The sequence below is a fragment of the Drosophila obscura genome, unplaced genomic scaffold (assembly GCF_018151105.1).
Source record: "Drosophila obscura isolate BZ-5 IFL unplaced genomic scaffold, ASM1815110v1 contig_31, whole genome shotgun sequence".
In the NCBI taxonomy this organism is placed as follows: domain Eukaryota; kingdom Metazoa; phylum Arthropoda; class Insecta; order Diptera; family Drosophilidae; genus Drosophila; species Drosophila obscura.
The window spans coordinates 1,643,068-1,665,661 of record NW_024542819.1 but is presented as its reverse complement, the minus strand read 5'-3'; the positions used below and the strand labels follow the sequence as shown (position 1 = coordinate 1,665,661).

At 38.8% G+C, this 22,594-nt stretch overlaps 1 protein-coding gene across 3 annotated transcripts in view; it reads right to left on the bottom strand.

The window, feature by feature from the left end:
- Positions 1-1,507: 1,507 nt before the first annotated feature.
- Positions 1,508-22,594, bottom strand: part of LOC111081676 (4F2 cell-surface antigen heavy chain-like) — a 58,732-nt gene continuing 37,645 nt past the window's right edge. For 2 of the 3 annotated variants that reach the window (XM_041594655.1, XM_041594654.1), the window contains 2 exons: positions 2,799-2,965; positions 1,508-2,739 (listed from right to left, as the gene is read on the bottom strand). In XM_041594655.1, coding sequence (XP_041450589.1) covers positions 1,590-2,739; positions 2,799-2,854 — 1,206 coding nt within the window. In that variant the 5' untranslated portion in view covers positions 2,855-2,965 and the 3' untranslated portion in view covers positions 1,508-1,589. The remainder of the gene's footprint in view (positions 2,740-2,798; positions 2,966-22,594) is intronic. The other variant, XM_041594656.1, reaches the window with a different exon arrangement.

Genomic DNA, 22,594 nt, shown 5'->3' with positions numbered 1-22,594 from the left:
CACGGTACCGGTGCATATCGATCACCTCACCGGGGACATTGGACACCTATTGGGAGGCGATTGCTTAGGTAACTCTCGATTACCGAGCAAAACCCCCCACATGCGCAAGCCAGTCAGCAGTCTCCGACTTTCCTTACCGGGAATATTGGACATTGACTGCAGGGCAAATGATTAGGTAACCTTCTGTTACCGATCAGACTATACCTCGACCATAGATATTTATGTAAGAACCCTTCCCACGGTCTGGAGTAGAAATAAGATATCTATAAGACATTCATGGAAGGCCGGCCGATCTACAAAAAGGCAGTCCACCAACCATCGGGGGCGGCAGTCGAATCAAACTACCATACGCGTCGTAGCACAATTAAAACATAACATAACCGGGTAGAATAATCATACGGAAGAATACGGAAGAATAAAGAAAACCATTAAAATTAAAAGAACCAAAAAGTGTTGTGATTTCTATTTCAGTTTCTGGCAAAGTTCCTGGTTTTCCCGATAAAGTCCTCGTGAATTAGAAATATCTTGTAATTCAGGACCCTGGACAGGCTGATGCATACCTCAGCCTTAAATAGGACCTTACAAATTAATTTCTTCATTATAGCTATAATTATGATCCGATCTGATTCATATTCGGCAATCTGGTAGATATGATCATTCTTTACGATACTGCGTTTTTAGTTTTATCGTATTTTAAAAAATGTGCCTCCCACAGGGGCGGGGCGAAATTTTGAAATACACTTGTAGCAGTGTGATATCACATAAGTCTGGAAACCAAATTTGGTTTCTCTAGCTCTTATAGTCTCAGAGATCCAGGCGCTCATCGAGACGGACATAGCTATATCGACTCGGCTATTGATGCTGATCAAGAATATATATACTTTATGGGGTCGGAAACGTTTCCTTCTCTGCGTTGCACACATCCATATTTACCACAAATCTAATAACTTAACTCTTTTTTGAGTACGGGTATAAAAACGATGATTTTTTTGTATAGGTGCATTAATTCGGCGTCGTTTAAGGTATTGTTTAATATGGATCAAGCAATGCTTGTTTTGACATTTTTTAATTTAATATATAGCAAAATTGGATTTAAATACCAAGCTTACAAGTATTGCTTTGTGATATATAATGTAATTTCTAGCTGCATCAACTAGCTTTTCAGAAAGGCAAAGCTCTTTACAACCAGATGTAATATACGTAAGATATGTGAAAAAACAAAGCTCTGAAAAAAGCATAAAAAACCAGTTTTTAGAAATTCTTAAAAAAAACATCTGAAACAGCAATTTCTAAGACCCAAATCTTTCAGAAATTTGGTTTGGTTCCTTGGGGAAAAATCGTGTCGATTATTGTTATGGACTAGGATAATAAGAGAACTAAGGAAAAATACAGAAAAGTCCAAATGATGGTAGATATTAAGTGTTATGATTTTATGATTCTTCTGTCGTGCCTTAAAGCAGTCTTCACATTTGTTTGAAGATTGACTTCCACAACCACTATTATTTATTTCTAGTTTTTGGTTTAGGTATGGTTTATTTATTAAATTTTAGCTGAAACATAAAATTAATATATAATAAAAAAGATGCATTCTACTTATCTAATTTAACAACAATGGTATCAAACGGATCTATTTCAAAATTTTTAAAAAATATTTTATTGGTTTCATTAGTGAGCATTCGAGTGCCACTATAAAATGTCGATGTCAAGTCTAATGTAATTTTATTCTGGCCTAAGTTTGTAACAGATGCAAAAGAGTTTCTTCGTGGGTAGTTGCGTACGATAATAAGTGTGTCGTCATTGGTATGTCGAATTAAGGTATTCTGAATATTACTATTTGACTTACAAATTATACTTTTATATATAGCGGGGGAACGCTTTCGCAAAGATATCATATTTCTTACAATTTTAAGTCTATCAGTTGGCTTATGAATTTTTATATTGTTATATATTCCTCCATTCATTTCATCCTCATACATTATATTTGGTGTACCTGGCAGCATAAGCTGCATTATTGTGCCAGCTATTATTAAATTCGAATTGGATGAATCTCGATCGTGCTGATATTTAAATTTGGAATCAATAATCGACCAGTGTATCCAAGCTGAATATTCGGCTGGCGGCATGTTTTCTAAAATATTTTCTATGCGCTTTGTAATTTTTTTTGTGCCACCTTCCAGGTCTAGGCAAACGTCCACAAGATCAATATGTTGCTGAATTTCTGTTAATAATGAAGTTGGTTTTCCTTTTAAAACATTCTCGTTAATTATCAGAATTCTATTTTTGCCAACTATACGTTTCCATATTTCTAAACATTTAAGAAGCGCCAAATCATTTAAAAACAAATCAAGTCCTTTTAAATAAAATCCGCTTATTCCATTGTCAACCCACGAAGTTATTGTTCTAGTAATTTGATTATAGACTATTTCTTGGTTGCTGTGGATTTCAACAAATATTGTATGTAATGGTATATCTAAGAGCAGAGCTATATTTCGGGATTTTAAGGCATCGATTAAAACCTTTAGCTGGAATGCAGTCCCAATTGCAGGATCTATGTGAAGTGTCGATGTGACATTATCTATATTTCCTGGTAGAAAAATAGAATTAAGCCTGACTGCTGCTATATCTAATGAGGAGAGGTAATCAAGGTGGTTGATAATTTCATTTATATCATTAATTCCTGCATACTCCGAATCCTGAAATCTCATTTCGTAAAATACACCTCCACGGTACCATGTTGTTCTGTAATACAAAACAGAATCATAAGTAATACGTACATGTTTAATTATATAACATCTTACTTTGGATTACAAGATTTGGGCATATTAGATATTTTTGCAACAACTATAGAGCACATAGCTAAAATAGTAGAGACAAAAATAAAAAAAGTACATTTCCGAATTAGCGGCCAGTTCCATGATACAAAAGAGGGAGCGTCTGGCGATTTTTTGCCAATGAAGTGGGTATCCTAGTTTTACAAGAAGGAAAATAATAATTTTATGTAAATGTACAAATTACTTTGAAAAAAACTTTAAATGTGTAATTTGTAAAGTGGACATTTTTGATAAAGTATGGTGAAAGGTAAACCAGTAAGTACGCTATGAGTCGCGGCCTTTTGCAATGCACATACCTGGTTCTCTGTCAGTATACATACATATACATATGTTAGTATGTATTATGAATTATATATGCATTATGTATTCCATCTAATGACCAATAACACTACTCGACAAAATCCAACTTTTTTTTCCTAAAGAATCCAAACCAACCTTTTCTGATAGATATGGGACTTTAAAATTGTATAAAGAATTATGGTTTTTTACTATTGCAGAACTTTTTTTTGAAGAATTTTTGAATTCTTGTATTTTTTGTATAGCTTTTTTCAGAGGTAGCGCTTTTTTCCCCATAACTCTAGTATCCTACGTCTGGTTGTAAAGATAGAAGTTAAGCCCAAACACTTGGTGATTTCAGCTTACCGTCTGCGGTATTTTTAACGAAATTTTGACTTAAAAAACTCGGGAAAAGTCGAAAAAAAATTATATCCTGTGACCTATATTTTTTTGTGTATAGGTGCATTAATTAGGCGTTTAAGGTATTGTTCATTAAAATCTATGGAGAAACTTTGGAGATAAAATTCCTTAACCAAACCTAAAAAATGAAAAAAATTCACAAAAAATAAAGGTCACAGGATATAATTTTATTTTTACTTTTCCCGAGTTTTTTAAGTCAAAATTTCGTTTTTTATCAAACCATTTTTAAGCCCTAAGTCTTTAAGAAAAAGTTGATTTTGTTCCTTGAGGAAAACTCGTGTCGAGTAGTGTAATCTGTAACAAAACCGTCCGGTGAATATCTCTCTATCTCTCCATTACTTTACATCAATGAACTGCCATTGGCTGCTATAAATATCTCGCTCATTTTATTTAAGTGCATATTAGGCTGGGCCAAACATTTTTTTCGAAATTCAAACGGGACACCTCCTATTTTTGTTTAAACATTTTTTTGCTGAATGAGTTGGATAATTGGTGAAATCTATTGCATATTTATTGATACCATTCATATCGTCATTAATCAGCTATTGGTAGTAAAAATCCCGCACAAGTTTTTGCGAACTAGTTAACTAAATATATCAACCTCAGCTGAACTTCTGAACAAAGGGGTGTCCCCTTGAAAAAACAAAAACAAATTTTTTGGGTCAAATTTTGGAGCAGCCTATTGTACATACTCGTATTATTATTAGACATGCTCCGAATTTTGGTATATTGTAACGAACCATGGATCCCATGGTTCGTCACAAGCAGTCGGAGCCACCAACGATACATCAAGAAGAATATATCACCACCAACAAATCCGCAGCGCAGGTCAAAAGACGCAGACAGAAGAAAGACGAGAATCTCAGCACACGCGCGGCCAATCGACGGAAAGGCGCTGGCAAAAATTATATAACCAACCCCCCATATAACCAACAGCAAAACCAAGTAACCAAAACTCTCAAATAACGAGGGCAACACCCAACGAAGTGAAGACTCAGCACACGCAGCAGACAGGAAACCTGAAGACTCAGCACACGTGCCATCGAATCATACCTAGCAGCACTGGCCCTACTATTAAGAATAGGAAAAAACACTATATATATCGGAGTTCTCCCGGTACTAAGAGAGTTCAGTTCGGAGTTCAGTTCGGTTGGCAGTTCGAGTCAGTTCGTTCGGAAGTTAGCTAGCAGTTCACTTGAATTAACACGCTTCAAACACATTAAATAAAGATACAAATTAAAACTTCAACATAAACCAATCGTGTTTTGATTCCAAATAACCAATTCTATTTCAGTTGCTGGCCGAGTTCCTGGTTTTCCAAATAAAGTCCTGCGAATTATAAATAACTTGTAATTCAGGACCCTGGACAGACTGAAGCATACCTCAGCCTGAGATTGGACCTTACAATATTTAAATGTGTTCTCCGGTTTTCGTAACTTTTTGAAATCGATAGTGTTTCATTCCCAAATTGCTTTGCAATATTTATCTTGTAATAAAAATTGAAATATTTTAGTTAAATATGCCATCGTTTTGGCCATCGCATAATATGATATCAAAACAAAACAAAAAATTCGAGAATTAAGGAACAGAGAACAGAGGTCAACAGGAATTCGCAATTTTTTTGGTTACTTGTGTGTACAATTTTAGGTGTGATTAGAAATAAATTTAATAAATATATTAAGATTTACGAGGAAGGAACGTTGTGAGTCGCTGATGTGGCCGCGACTCTACGCTTATACACTTACACTACTTATACACTTATAAATCAAAATAAAAAGTTTGGCTAATAGTAACCCCAAATTTTTTATACCCGTACTCAAAAAAGAGTTAAGGGGTATATTAGATTTGTGGTAAAAGTGGATGTGTGTAACGCAGAGAAGGAAACGTTTCCGACCCCATAAAGTATATATATTCTTGATCAGCATCAATAGCCGAGTCGATATAGCTATGTCTGCCTGTCCGTCTGTCTGTCTGTCTGTCTCGATGAGCGCCTAGATCTCAGAGACTATAAGAGCTAGGGCAACCAAATTTGGTTTCCAGACTCATGTGATATCCCACTGCTACAAGTGTATTTCAAAATTTCGCCCCGCCCCCTTCCGCCCACACAAAGGACGAAAATCGTTGCAGGCACATTTTTAAAGATACGATACAGCTAACGAGAAGGAACGTGTGAGTCGCTTCTGGGGACGCGACTCTACTTATACCCGTACTCAGTCAGTATATACATTATTGAGCATAAGATTTTTTAGAATTTTAGAATTAAAAAAAAAAGTTTTACATTTTAAATTTTTTTGCTACATCTGCTATCTACATCTACAATGTATATTCTACATCTAACATGTAGATTGTACATGTTCCATTTAGATTCTACATCTCCTCAGCTAGGGGTTGCTCTGCACTGAACGCGGCAGAGTGTGCGAGCGAGAAGGAAAATGAGTTTCGTTGTCGTGGTCAGGAAGGGGCAGGGGAAGCAACTGAAAATTAATTTCTTCATTCTGGCTATAATTATGATCTGATCTGATTCAGATTCCGCAGTCTGGTAGATATGGGCATTCTGTACGATAATGCGTTTTTAGTTTCATCGTATCTTTAAAAATGTGCCTGGGCGGAAGGGGGCGGGTCGAAATTTTGAAATACACTTGTAGCAGTGGGATATCACATAAGTCTGGAAACCAAATTTGGTTTCTCTTGCTCTTATAGTCTCTGAGATCTAGGCGCTCAACGAGACGGACAGACGGACAGACAGACAGACGGACAGACAGATATAGCTATATCGACTCGGTTTTTGATGCTGATCAAGAATATATATACTTTATGGGGTCGGAAACGTTTCCTTCTCTGCGTTGCACACATCCATATTTACCACAAATCTAATAACTTAACTCTTTTTTGAGTACGGGTATAAAAACTCAGTATCGTAGAGAATGACCATATCTACCAGATTGCTAAATCTGAATCAGATCGGATCATAATTATAGCCAGAATGAAGAAATTCAGTGCGCGAGCAACCCCTAGGGTAGGAGATGTAGAATCTAAATGGTACATACATGTATAATCTACATGTTAGATGTAGAAGAAACATAATATATGTAGATGTAGATAACAGATGTAGCAAAAAAATTTAATTTAATTCTAAAATTCTAAAAAATCATGTGCTCAAAAATGTAAATACTGACTGAGTACGGGTATAAGTAGAGTTGCGTCTTTAGAATATTTTATATTAGTTTTATATTTAAATAAGTTACACCAAACTTGTTTAAAACATGTAGTTTACATTACATTTAATGCGGAGCAATTACAATAAAATAATTTTTTCGGTCGCGAACGTACGATTAGAACATAGATAAGATGCAAAATAAAATTTAATCGTTAATTGAACTTTGTTTCGGTCTCTTTGTATTTTTCTCTTCTTAATAGATTACAATGAAGAGATTTGGTAGAAAGTGTGCAAACATTTGCGTTTTTTTTAACCCCGAAATCTATAAGAATCTAAATTTTGGGCCAAAACCTAATTCTAGTGTTGACTAGTGTAATTACTCACGGAAGCGGCCGTTCTTTCGCCTCTTTATATCTCTTTCTTCATTTTGCTACTGCAGGTTCAGCCTGTTCTCTCGCATTGTCTCTCCCTATCCATCGCTCGTACTCGGCTCAGCAGCAGCCCGAGCTTCTATCGCTTCTTTCGTTCTCTCTCTCGCTTGCATTACGGCACGGGTAATTCGGTCCGCCTGCTCTCTTATAGTCTTTAATTGATCGCCATCATTATCGCATTCACGTTTCCTACGTCTTGATCTATCACCCACTTCTCTCGCATATTAAACAGATCCTGCGTCTTCATTTCTCGCTTTTTCTTTCGTTACACCTACACACACCCATATTTCGCCTACTTATAACATATAAACTGTACACACATAAACTATATCGAATCCGCTCGACTTTTTTTAATCTGAATTCTACAGCTAGTAAACAATAAGTATATACAAAAAAAACGATGATTATTAACACATTTTTAAACATTCGGCGGAAATGCCCATATTCTAGATCTTAAATGTAGATTCTACATCTTCTCCGCGAAAGGTCACGCACTGCCCAGGGCAGAGTGTGTGCGAGCGAGAAAGATAATAAGTAGCGTCTGCAGCTCTGAGAGGTGCAGGGTAAGAAACTGAAAATTAAGTTCTTCATGCTGTCTATAATATTAGTCCGATCAAAACCAGTCATTCTGGTCGTTCTCTACGATACTGCGTTTTTCGTTTTCTCTTATCTTCAAAATTGTGGCTACCACAGATTCTCGTTCTCGTGGTCGATTCTGAAAATCTGTCAGGCAATAACACTACTCGACAAAATTCAACTTTTTATTTAGGCTGTGAACCAAAACGACTTTTTCTGATAGATTTCGGGATTTAACATTTTTTTTAGTACTTTATTATTTTTTTTTTGTGTCACGTTTTTTAAAGAATTTTTAAAATCTAGTATTTTTTTCATGGTTTCATGGGAAAAGTCGAAAAAAATTATTCTTGGCCAACATTTTTGGTTTTAGATAGACGCATTAATTAGGCGTCGTTTACGGTATTTCTCATTAAAATCTATGGTCAACTTGCAGCCGTTTGACCAAAACGACTCAAAACTAACTTTACCTGAAAAATACCGTCCGGTACGTTGCTGGTCCAACTGCCAATTGGGAACGAAGAAAACGAAAAAGGGTTCAATTTTTGCTACTTGAACGTGTTCCTTTGGCATTAAATGTTGTTGACAGTTACTTTTACTCCTTATACCTTGGTGTGGATAGATATACATAAGTACCTGTTATGGCCAAATGTTGACCTTTTTCCTTCACAGGTGCTGGTCGCGCACTATACCTATTCCCTTCTAACTATTCATAGAAAAGGATATATAACTCTGTACCTTTAGTATCCCTGCTTCAGTGCAGTTCTGACTTCCATCAGAATACGATCGTGTGTGTTCAAAAAATACTTCTTGTTTCTAATTGAAAGCCATTGAAATGGATATATCAAACCGTTCACTTTCATGTATTTACAAAGCAGACTCATTTTACTACATATGCGGAAAGTCATAACCAGCAAAGAAGAAAAATTAGTTTTTACCGAATAGTTTCAAGAACAGAATAAAGAAAACTTTAAAATCAGTCCAAAAATTTTTGGCGAAGACTGGGCTCCAAGCTGTATATGCAAATTGTGTAAATTGAATCACAAGCTATTAAAATGGCCAAGAATAATTTTTTTCGACTTTCCCGAGTTTTTAAAGTCAAAATTTCGGGAAAAAATACCGCAAAAAAATGATGAAAATTGAATTTGAAAGCTTAATATCTTTCAGGCGTTAAGCTGAAAATACAAAAAGTCTGGGTCGGACTTATAGCTGCGTTTGTCAGCTTTTCAGAACTGAAAGTTCTATGCAACCAGATATAAGATACTTAAGTTATGTGAAAAATAAAAGCACTACCTCTGAAAGAAAAAATAAAAAAATACCAGATTTTAAAAAATTCTTAAAAAAAAAAACTAAACCATTAAAAACCATAATTCGTTAAAAAATGTAAATCTATAAGAAAAATTGTCGTGTTGACTAGTGTTATATATATTTTGGAGTGTTACAAATACTCTGTTAATCCTGTACGCTCCTCGATACTTAGGCGTGAACTTCTTATTGACCCCAGGTGTTGTGTCTACAAGCCGGACAGCTACATAATCACCAAGTTCATATCTTGATAGAGCTCTATGTTTATTAGCATACATTTTCTCATTTTTATACCCGTACTCAAAAAAGAGTTAAGGGGTCCATATATTAGATTAGTGGCAAAAGTGGATGTGTGTAACGCAGAGAAGGAAACGTTTCCGACCCCATAAAGTATATATATTCTTGATCAGCATCAAAAACCGAGTCGATATAGCCATATCTGTCTGTCCGTCTTGTTGAGCGCCTAGATCTCAGAGACTATAAGAGCTAGGGCAATCAAATTTGGTTACCAGACTCCGCCCCGCCCCCACAAAGGATGAAAATCTGTGGCAGGCACAATTTTAAAGATACGATACAACTAAAAACGCAGTATCGTAGAGAATGACCATATCTACCAGATTGCCGAACCAGATCGGATCATAATTATAGCCAGAATGAAGAAATTTAATTTTCAGTTGCTTCCCCCGCCTCCCCAGCCAGAGACACGTTACTCATTCTCTTTCTCGCTCGGCGAGACTTAAAAGACTTTGCGGCGTTCAGTGCGCGAGAAACCTAAAGCGGAGGAAATGTAGAATATAAGTGGTACATGTACAAACTACATGTTAGATGTAGAATATACATTGTAGATGTAGATAACAGATGTAGCAAAAAAATGTAAAATGTAATTTGTTTTCAATAATTCAAAAATCTTAAAAATTAATAGCTCAAATATGTATATACTGACTGAGTACGGGTATAAGTAGAGTCCCATCTCAAGAAGCGACTCACACGTTCCTTCTCGTTTAATCTGCGAATCCCGTATGTTCTTACATGCTGTTTCTCGTAAAGTTTCCAACTCTCTATGATGTGAAGCTAACTTCTCCTCTAGGTATTCAGATAATTCATCTACAACAGGTCCTTTCTGAGGTATTCCAAATAATAATATGCTAGGTGTCTCTTTCGTACTACTGTTAACATTATTAGCGTGCTCTACCTTGTTCATCAACCTATACCAATCGCCTTGCTCCAATGGCTCAGACAATTTCCCTAACATAGGAGTAAGAACACGATTCACCCGCTCGACATGACCATTCGCTTGCGGTGCCGCTGTGGCTACCTTAATTGGCTCTATCCCTCTTTCCTGCAGAAAATTAGAGAACTCTAACGAAGTGAAACAGGTCCCACGGTCTGATATTACCCTAGTAGGTCTACTATAAAAATCGAAATATTTTCTTAAGGCATCCTTTGCTTCTCGAGTGCTGGTGCTATTAATCGGGAACAATTTAAAAAACTTAGTGAATGCATCTATTACAACAAGAAGGTACTTTCGCTTAGATCTAACACTTGGCAAGGGACCCAAATGATCAATATGTAGAGTATAAAAGGGTACACATGACTTTGGACTACTATGGAACGTCCTATTATCCTATTATACACGGTAAAAAATTTCTAATGATCCTTGTCACTTTACTTCTCATGGATGGAAGCCAGTAGGTCCACAACAAGTCATTCACACATTTGTCTACTGATAGATGTCCAAGTTTTGCATGTCTTATCAACTGCTCTTCCATACACATTGGTGCATAAAATCAAAGTTTCCTAATTATTTCTCTTGTATACAATCCCATCTACCATTTTAAAGTCTACGTCCATCCTCTAGCATTTTCCGAATCCTAGCTACCTCCTTATCCTCCATTTGCTCAGTTTGTAATATTAAATCAACATCTTCTGGCGTTACACCTACTACCCCAACTATCAATGATTTCAATAAGCCTTCCTCCTGAAACTCTAACTTCTCCCTCTCAGCTGTATCCTCAACACATTTGTTCCCCTTATCGGGATTTCCACTACGAGTGTACTCTACTCTGCCCCAGGTCTATGCATAATGGAATAATCATAGTTTTCTAACTCTAGGGACCACCGTGCTATTTTAGGATTAATAGACTTTATAGTTAACGTCTGTACTAATATTTTGCAATCTGTGATTATTTTAAAAGACTTATGCTCCAGATATGCTCTAAGCCGTCTCAATGCATAAATTATTGCCAATGTCTCTAGTTAAAAACTATGATACCGAGATTCTGTTTCTGTTGTTTTGCCGGAATAATAGGACACAGGGTGCATCTTTCCATCATCCTGTCTTTGCATCAATATTGCACTATAGCCGTGTGAGCTTGCGTCTGTATGTAGTTTGTCTATTTGGACTAAAAATGGCTAATACCGGGGGATTTGCTAACGCATTCTTAAGAGTTTCAAATGTTTTTAACTGTTCTCTACTCATGGAAAACGGCCCACCTTTTTTTAGCAACTGCACCAACGGCTTAGCTGTCGTTGCGAATGACAACATGAAACGTCGAAAATACGAAAAGAATCCAAGGCATGAGTGCAGTGGTTTTACATTTTGAGAAAGTGGATACTTATTCAAATCTTTTGCATGAGAATCACTAGGAACTATTCCACCTTGAACTTCTTCAGATTTATCTCTACATTTTGCTCGCTAAACCGAATGCACAATCTTTTTAATATATCCATGTGTTCCTCAACGGTTTTAGTCGCTACCAATATATCATCCATGTAAATATAATCTTTTTATTTCTAATAAAGTCTCTAAGCTACTCTGACATAAATCTCTGAAAAATAGCGGATTCATTTTTTAGGCCGAAGGGCATTCTCAAATACTCATACTGTCCTTGCGGTGTCACAAACGATGTGTACGGAACTGATTTTTCTTTTACGCCTGTTTGATGATACCCACTTTTAAAATCTATAATGGAAAAACGGCGATTGCTTTCTAAAAACTCCAAATAGTCCTCAATAAGGGGCAGCGGGAAATTATCTTTAACAATTCGCTTATTCAGGGCACGGTAATCAACACACATTCGAAGTTTTCCTGACTTTTTTTCACTAGGACCAACGGAGAAGCATTAGGCGACTTGCTATGACGTATTAGAGACGGAGAATTGGTGCCCAGAGTGTGGCACTTGCATAGTGGAAGACGCTCCTTCTCGAGTGCCATATGTTCGGCTACGAGCTGCAAGAGTTGGAAGCTGTTGCAAGGATAAGCGCGGAAATTTTGGTGCCGCTGATGCTGGCTGAGCCGAGAGTATGGAAAGCGGCTGCGGTTTTCGCCTGTAGCGTTATGACAACGCTTAGGTCCCTGGAGAGAAGGCTGTAGGTGTCCTCGCGGCGGCGAAGAAATGCCTTGCGACAGTACCGCTCGACGCCCGATCCTTACCCCCAGCAGCCCCCTGTCCATAACCCTTATTATATCCGTACTCAAAAAGAGTTAAGGGGTATATTGTATTTGTGGCAAAAGTGGATGTATGCAACGCAGAAAAGGAAACGTTTCCGACCCCATAAAGGATATATATTCTTGATCAGCATCAATAGCCGAGTCGATAGAGCCATTTCTGTCTATCCGTCTGTCCGTCTTGTTTGTCGCCTGGATCTCAGAGACTATAAAAGCTAGAGCAACCAAATTTGGTTTCCAGACTCATGTGATATCACACTGCTACAAGTGCCCCGCCCCCTTCTGCCGGCACAAAGAACGAAAATCTGTGGCATGCACAAACGCAGTATCGTAGAGAATGCCCATATCTACCAGATTGCCGAATCTGAATCAGATCGGATCATAATTATAGCCAGAATGAAGAAATTCATTTTTAGTTGCTTCCCCCTCCTTCTACAGCAAGAGACCCGCTACTCATGCTCTTTCTCGCTCGCACACTCTGCCGCGTTCAGTGTGCGAGCGCCCTCTAGCGGAGAAGATGTAGAATCTAAATGGTACATGTAAAATCTACATTTTAGATGTAGAATATACATTGTAGATGTAGATAACAGATGTAGCAAAAAAAAGTAAAATGTAACATTTTTTTTTAAATTTTTTAAATTCGAAAAAATCATAAGCTCAAAAATGTATATACTGACTGAGTACGGGTGTAAGTAGAGTCGCGTCCCCAGAAGCGAGTCACACGTCCCTTCTCGTAGTTCCTTGTTGTTCTTAGTATTTGTTACTAGGTGTAAGCTACGTTAAAGTTTAAATAAATTAATACAACAAAAAAAACATAAGTGCCTCCATTTATTTAATACATTCGGTGTCTGATATTTGCCAATATTCATCGAACAAACACTCAAACACTCAATCCGAACAAACCTAACAAAATCAGGCTCGTCTGGGGGACAGCCGCCAAAGCTCATGGAGCAGCGCTAAATGACTTCATTCTCACAGGTCCAGAAATACTGACACAACTTTTGGAAGTCCTTCGGGCATTTAGAGTGGGCCAAGGTTTGCGGCGACATCGCTGAGATGTTTCATCAAATCAACATTCGGGCAGAGGATATACAGGCACAGCGATTTTTGTGGTAAAATAGAGATAGTGGAGAAACCATCACATATGTTATGAAAGCAATGACTTTCGGTATTAGCTGCACCATGCATCACACACTGTGTGCCGAACAAGAGCGTTGAACCATATCGCCAGAAGTACCCACAAGGCACATTATGTTGATGACTATATCGACACTATGGAAAACGAACAAGAGGCTCAGGAAATAGCAAATAGCGAAAAATCCACGAATAAAGCTGCAGGCTGCATTAATTGGAATACGGACGGCGCAAAATATCAGCAAAGCACGTGGCCTGAAAATTGACAGCATCACCTACTGGTCGGATTCAAAGATTCAATGGTTGAAGATGGATCCTCGAAATGTTCAGCAGTTTGCATCGCGTTGGGGAAATACTAGAAAATTTTGATATCAAGCAATGGCGCTGGATTCCGACAAAAATAAATACAAAATACAAAAATTGAAAATACAAAAAGTCTGGGTCGGACTTATAGCTGCGTTTGTCAGCTTTTCAGAACTGAAAGTTCTATGCAACCAGATATAAGATACTTAAGTTATGTGAAAAATAAAAGCACTACCTCTGAAAGAAAAAATAAAAAAATACCAGATTTTAAAAAATTCTTAAAAAAAAAAACTAAACCATTAAAAACCATAATTCGTTAAAAAATGTAAATCTATAAGAAAAATTGTCGTGTTGACTAGTGTTATATATATTTTGGAGTGTTACAAATACTCTGTTAATCCTGTACGCTCCTCGATACTTAGGCGTGAACTTCTTATTGACCCCAGGTGTTGTGTCTACAAGCCGGACAGCTACATAATCACCAAGTTCATATCTTGATAGAGCTCTATGTTTATTAGCATACATTTTCTCATTTTTATACCCGTACTCAAAAAAGAGTTAAGGGGTCCATATATTAGATTAGTGGCAAAAGTGGATGTGTGTAACGCAGAGAAGGAAACGTTTCCGACCCCATAAAGTATATATATTCTTGATCAGCATCAAAAACCGAGTCGATATAGCCATATCTGTCTGTCCGTCTTGTTGAGCGCCTAGATCTCAGAGACTATAAGAGCTAGGGCAATCAAATTTGGTTACCAGACTCCGCCCCGCCCCCACAAAGGATGAAAATCTGTGGCAGGCACAATTTTAAAGATACGATACAACTAAAAACGCAGTATCGTAGAGAATGACCATATCTACCAGATTGCCGAACCAGATCGGATCATAATTATAGCCAGAATGAAGAAATTTAATTTTCAGTTGCTTCCCCCGCCTCCCCAGCCAGAGACACGTTACTCATTCTCTTTCTCGCTCGGCGAGACTTAAAAGACTTTGCGGCGTTCAGTGCGCGAGAAACCTAAAGCGGAGGAAATGTAGAATATAAGTGGTACATGTACAAACTACATGTTAGATGTAGAATATACATTGTAGATGTAGATAACAGATGTAGCAAAAAAATGTAAAATGTAATTTGTTTTCAATAATTCAAAAATCTTAAAAATTAATAGCTCAAATATGTATATACTGACTGAGTACGGGTATAAGTAGAGTCCCATCTCAAGAAGCGACTCACACGTTCCTTCTCGTTTAATCTGCGAATCCCGTATGTTCTTACATGCTGTTTCTCGTAAAGTTTCCTACTCTCTATGATGTGAAGCTAACTTCTCCTCTAGGTATTCAGACAATTCATCTACAACAGGTCCTTTCTGAGGTATTCCAAATAATAATATGCTAGGTGTCTCTTTCGTACTACTGTTAACATTATTAGCGTGCTCTACCTTGTTCATCAACCTATACCAATCGCCTTGCTCCAATGGCTCAGACAATTTCCCTAACATAGGAGTAAGAACACGATTCACCCGCTCGACATGACCATTCGCTTGCGGTGCCGCTGTGGCTACCTTAATTGGCTCTATCACTCTTTCCTGCAGAAAATTAGAGAACTCTAACGAAGTGAAACAGGTCCCACGGTCTGATATTACCCTAGTAGGTCTACTATAAAAATCGAAATATTTTCTTAAGGCATCCTTTGCTTCTCGAGTGCTGGTGCTATTAATCGGGAACAATTTAAAAAACTTAGTGAATGCATCTATTACAACAAGAAGGTACTTTCGCTTAGATCTAACACTTGGCAAGGGACCCAAATGATCAATATGTAGAGTATAAAAGGGTACACATGACTTTGGACTACTATGGAACGTCCTATTATCCTATTATACACGGTAAACAATTTCTAATGATCCTTGTCACTTTACTTCTCATGGATGGAAGCCAGTAGGTCCACAACAAGTCATTCACACATTTGTCTACTGATAGATGTCCAAGTTTTGCATGTCTTATCAACTGCTCTTCCATACACATTGGTGCATAAAATCAAAGTTTCCTAATTATTTCTCTTGTATACAATCCCATCTACCATTTTAAAGTCTACGTCCATCCTCTAGCATTTTCCGAATCCTAGCTACCTCCTTATCCTCCATTTGCTCAGTTTGTAATATTAAATCAACATCTTCTGGCGTTACACCTACTACCCCAACTATCAATGATTTCAATAAGCCTTCCTCCTGAAACTCTAACTTCTCCCTCTCAGCTGTATCCTCAACACATTTGTTCCCCTTATCGGGATTTCCACTACGAGTGTACTCTACTCTGCCCCAGGTCTATGCATAATGGAATAATCATAGTTTTCTAACTCTAGGGACCACCGTGCTATTTTAGGATTAATAGACTTTATAGTTAACGTCTGTACTAATATTTTGCAATCTGTGATTATTTTAAAAGACTTATGCTCCAGATATGCTCTAAGCCGTCTCAATGCATAAATTATTGCCAATGTCTCTAGTTAAAAACTATGATACCGAGATTCTGTTTCTGTTGTTTTGCCGGAATAATAGGACACAGGGTGCATCTTTCCATCATCCTGTCTTTGCATCAATATTGCACTATAGCCGTGTGAGCTTGCGTCTGTATGTAGTTTGTCTATTTGGACTAAAAATGGCTAATACCGGGGGATTTGCTAACGCATTCTTAAGAGTTTCAAATGTTTTTAACTGTTCTCTACTCATGGAAAACGGCCCACCTTTTTTTAGCAACTGCACCAACGGCTTAGCTGTCGTTGCGAATGACAACATGAAACGTCGAAAATACGAAAAGAATCCAAGGCATGAGTGCAGTGGTTTTACATTTTGAGAAAGTGGATACTTATTCAAATCTTTTGCATGAGAATCACTAGGAACTATTCCACCTTGAACTTCTTCAGATTTATCTCTACATTTTGCTCGCTAAACCGAATGCACAATCTTTTTAATATATCCATGTGTTCCTCAACGGTTTTAGTCGCTACCAATATATCATCCATGTAAATATAATCTTTTTATTTCTAATTAAGTCTCTAAGCTACTCTGACATAAATCTCTGAAAAATAGCGGATTCATTTTTTAGCCCGAAGGGCATTCTCAAATACTCATACTGTCCTTGCGGTGTCACAAACGATGTGTACGGAACTGATTTTTCTTTTACGCCTGTTTGATGATACCCACTTTTAAAATCTATAATGGAAAAACGGCGATTGCTTTCTAAAAACTCCAAATAGTCCTCAATAAGGGGCAGCGGGAAATTATCTTTAACAATTCGCTTATTCAGGGCACGGTAATCAACACACATTCGAAGTTTTCCTGACTTTTTTTCACTAGGACCAACGGAGAAGCATTAGGCGACTTGCTATGACGTATTAGAGACGGAGAATTGGTGCCCAGAGTGTGGCACTTGCATAGTGGAAGACGCTCCTTTTCGAGTGCCATATGTTCGGCTACGAGCTGCAAGAGTTGGAAGCTGTTGCAAGGATAAGCGCGGAAATTTTGGTGCCGCTGATGCTGGCTGAGCCGAGAGTATGGAAAGCGGCTGCGGTTTTCGCCTGTAGCGTTATGACAACGCTTAGGTCCCTGGAGAGAAGGCTGTAGGTGTCCTCGCGGCGGCGAAGAAATGCCTTGCGACAGTACCGCTCGACGCCCGATCCTTACCCCCAGCAGCCCCCTGTCCATAACCCTTATTATATCCGTACTCAAAAAGAGTTAAGGGGTATATTGTATTTGTGGCAAAAGTGGATGTATGCAACGCAGAAAAGGAAACGTTTCCGACCCCATAAAGGATATATATTCTTGATCAGCATCAATAGCCGAGTCGATAGAGCCATTTCTGTCTATCCGTCTGTCCGTCTTGTTTGTCGCCTGGATCTCAGAGACTATAAAAGCTAGAGCAACCAAATTTGGTTTCCAGACTCATGTGATATCACACTGCTACAAGTACCCCGCCCCCTTCTGCCGGCACAAAGAACGAAAATCTGTGGCATGCACAAACGCAGTATCGTAGAGAATGCCCATATCTACCAGATTGCCGAATCTGAATCAGATCGGATCATAATTATAGCCAGAATGAAGAAATTCATTTTTAGTTGCTTCCCCCTCCTTCTACAGCAAGAGACCCGCTACTCATGCTCTTTCTCGCTCGCACACTCTGCCGCGTTCAGTGTGCGAGCGCCCTCTAGCGGAGAAGATGTAGAATCTAAATGGTACATGTAAAATCTACATTTTAGATGTAGAATATACATTGTAGATGTAGATAACAGATGTAGCAAAAAAAAGTAAAATGTAACATTTTTTTTTAAAATTTTTTAAATTCGAAAAAATCATAAGCTCAAAAATGTATATACAGACTGAGTACGGGTGTAAGTAGAGTCGCGTCCCCAGAAGCGAGTCACACGTCCCTTCTCGTAGTTCCTTGTTGTTCTTAGTATTTGTTACTAGGTGTAAGCTACGTTAAAGTTTAAATAAATTAATACAACAAAAAAAACATAAGTGCCTCCATTTATTTAATACATTCGGTGTCTGATATTTGCCAATATTCATCGAACAAACACTCAAACACTCAATCCGAACAAACCTAACAAAATCAGGCTCGTCTGGGGGACAGCCGCCAAAGCTCATGGAGCAGCGCTAAATGACTTCATTCTCACAGGTCCAGAAATACTGACACAACTTTTGGAAGTCCTTCGGGCATTTAGAGTGGGCCAAGGTTTGCGGCGACATCGCTGAGATGTTTCATCAAATCAACATTCGGGCAGAGGATATACAGGCACAGCGATTTTTGTGGTAAAATAGAGATAGTGGAGAAACCATCACATATGTTATGAAAGCAATGACTTTCGGTATTAGCTGCACCATGCATCACACACTGTGTGCCGAACAAGAGCGTTGAACCATATCGCCAGAAGTACCCACAAGGCACATTATGTTGATGACTATATCGACACTATGGAAAACGAACAAGAGGCTCAGGAAATAGCAAATAGCGAAAAATCCACGAATAAAGCTGCAGGCTGCATTAATTGGAATACGGACGGCGCAAAATATCAGCAAAGCACGTGGCCTGAAAATTGACAGCATCACCTACTGGTCGGATTCAAAGATTCAATGGTTGAAGATGGATCCTCGAAATGTTCAGCAGTTTGCATCGCGTTGGGGAAATACTAGAAAATTTTGATATCAAGCAATGGCGCTGGATTCCGACCTAATTAAACGTTGCGGACAAGGCTACCAAAGTAAATAGCTCAATGGAAATTCAGCAGTGGCTGCAAGGACCTGATTTTTTCACATCCACAGATAACACTGTTGAGCTACTGAGCTTCTTCAGTAGCGTTGTATTGCGATATTATTAAAAAGGCGATGATTGTTCAATATATATATTCACAGTTTATTGTGGTGAAGTAAATAAGCGATACAGAGTCGAAAGGATAGTTAGCTGGATTCAAGACGGGGTCAGATTGAAGACGCGGGGGTCGGTTCAAGACGGTGTCGGATTGAATAGCTCGATTCCAAGACGATGCGCAGTGATTGCAAGATCAAGACTAATTCAATGGGCAGGCGGGCCGAATTGCCTGTGCCCTAATGCGAGCGAGAGAGCGACAGATCGAGAGAGTGATAGCGAAAGGCGATAGAAAGAAAGGTGTGGGATGAAGAGGCGAAAGAGAACGGCTGCATAGGCTGCTGCCGTGAGGGAGCATGAATGCGTGCATGAGTTTGTAGGTAAATGACAATTTAGTACAGTGGGCAGTGCAAACAACGAACAATAATAAGGATTTACTCTACTGCTGCACCACTGGCTATAATCTATGCATTTGGCCACTATTTGGCTGCGTAACCAAACATACTCCCCCCGTTGAAGATCACGGGTCTTTAACAAACTTCCTTCAACAGCATACAGGGTTCAGCAGACAAAGCTTGTTGTTGATGGGGCCGTTCTTCCTTCCGTCGATACCTGTAGATTCGCTGCAAGAAAGCAACGCGTTGTCCGACATCTAATCGGTTGAAGTTGAGCCATGTCATGTGATGCTCAGCGACAGAATAAGAAGAGGCGAAAAAGAATAGCGCATTCAAACCAAGCACTGGAAGTGATGTGTCCAGATCAGCATGATTTCCTGAAATGACTGAGGGATTAGCAATTTCTGCCCTCCCCCCAATAGGCCAATGTCGGGATGGTCTTTGGCCCAGCACAGCTTGAGGTCCAGCGCGATGCCCAGAATTACGTCCGCCAGCAGAGAGCGTGGGTTCGTTCGGATGAACATCGGCCGGAACGAAGCGTTTGCAGAGAACCCACAAGGCCTGAAGGTCCGTAAACGAGGTCGTAGGCTGAGCAGGAACCACATCCGACGCAAGTCCACCTGTGTTGATGCAATCGAGGCCGCCTTCTAACTTTGAATAGGATTCCTCGTCTCCTGCTCCACCATGAAGAGCCGGCACAAGAAACGGATGCTTCGATTGGTATTGGTTTCTGTCGGTCAGTCCAATTGGCTCCAAAATCGCGCACGAATCCACTTGAAATGGGGCCGGTGTGATTCCGTGACCATACGCAGGATGCGGAGTTACGGAAGTGGACCGCTTAGTGATCTCTCCGAGAATGATCCCATTGAGCGTCACAAACAGCTCCTCAAAGTCATCGGCGAGTTCACTCCCAATCTCGTCGAAGTCTAGCTTCTCGAGTTCACTGTGCACGGTTTTAAAAGTGCCGTGCAGCTCCTCGATTTGCTTCAGCCTGCCAACGAGCATGAAGTGGTCGAATAGGGAAGCGTTCTCCAAGACAACTTTTAGCTGCTTCATCCGTTCAAATAACGCTGGTGCTTTCCGCTTTAGGAAAGCCAGACTGTTTCCAGCAGCGGTCACTGCACCGTCGTTCCTCGCACCCATTTCGGCGCAGGCGCTAGAAAACGTTCCTAGCGGGAAGATGACCGCAAAGAAGAACGAACGCTTGCAGTAAATGCAGCAAGAACCTCAAGCAGATCGCAAAGCAGACCGAGCACCGAGCAGACCGCAAGCGAGCACCGTTTTTGTTGCTTGTGCACAGCCGAATACCGAAAAAACCGTGGTTCAATGCGAATTAAAAGAACGACAAATGTTATTGTTTTTTGTGATAAAATTTAACGAGTTAATGTTTATATCACGTCGGGGTCACCAAATGTTGAGCTACTGAGCTTCTTCAGTAGCGTTGTATTGCGATATTATTAAAAAGGCGATGATTGTTCAATATATATATTCACAGTTTATTGTGGTGAAGTAAATAAGCGATACAGAGTCGAAAGGATAGTTAGCTGGATTCAAAACGGGGTCAGATTGAAGACGCGGGGGTCGGTTCAAGACGGTGTCGGATTGAATAGCTCGATTCCAAGACGATGCGCAGTGATTGCAAGATCAAGACTAATTCAATGGGCAGGCGGGCCGAATTGCCTGTGCCCTAATGCGAGCGAGAGAGCGACAGATCGAGAGAGTGATAGCGAAAGGCGATAGAAAGAAAGGTGTGGGGTGAAGAGGCGAAAGAGAACGGCTGCATAGGCTGCTGCCGTGAGGGAGCATGAATGCGTGCATGAGTTTGTAGGTAAATGACAATTTAGTACAGTGGGCAGTGCAAACAACGAACAATAATAAGGATTTACTCTACTGCTGCACCACTGGATATAATCTATGCATTTGGCCACTATTTGGCTGCGTAACCAAACAAACACTACTCGACAAAATTGAACGTTTTATTTACGCTGTAAACCAAAATGACTTTTTCTGATCGATTTCGGGATTTTAAATCTTTTTGTAGTACTTTATTATTTTTTTTATAGTGTAATTTTTTTTAAAGAATTTTTAAAATATGGTATGGTTTTTTTCAGAGGTAGTGCTTCTATTTTTCACATAACTTAAGAATCTTATATCTGGTTGCATAGAACTTTGCAGTTCTGAAAGCAGACAAATGCAACTATAAATCGTACCTTTGTAACTGCAGCTTAACGCCTGGAAGATATAAAGCTTTCAAATTCAAATTTCAAAATGTTTTGTGGTATTTTTCCCTAAATTTTGGCTTTAAAAACTCGGGAAAAGTCGAAAAAAAAATATTCTTGGTCAACATTTTTGGTTCTATATAGACGCATTCATTAGGCTTCGTTTAAGGTATTTCTCATTAAAATATATGGATAAACGGTCAACTTGCAGACGTTTGACCAAAACGACTCCAAACTAATTTCACCTGAAAAATACCCTCCGGTACGTTGCTGGTCTAACTGCCAATTGGGAACAAAGAAAACGAAAAAGGGTTCAATTTTTGCTACTTGAACGTGTTCCTTTGGCATTAAATGTTGTTGACAGTTACTTTTACTCCTTATACCTTGGTGTGGATAGATATACATAAGTACCTGTTATGGTCAAATGTTGACCTTTTTCCTTCACAGGTGCTGGTCGCGCACAAACTATACCTATTCCCTTCTAACTATTCATAGAAAAGGATATATAACTCTGTACCTTTAGTATCCCTGCTTCAGTGCAGTTCTGACTTCCATCAGAATACGATCGTGTGTGTTCAAAAAATACTTCTTGTTTCTAATTGAAAACCATTGAAATGGATATATCAAACCGTTCACTTTCATGTATTTACAAAGCAGACTCATTTTACTACATATGCGGAAAGTCATAACCAGCAAAGAAGAAAAATTAGTTTTTACCGAATAGTTTCAAGAACAGAATAA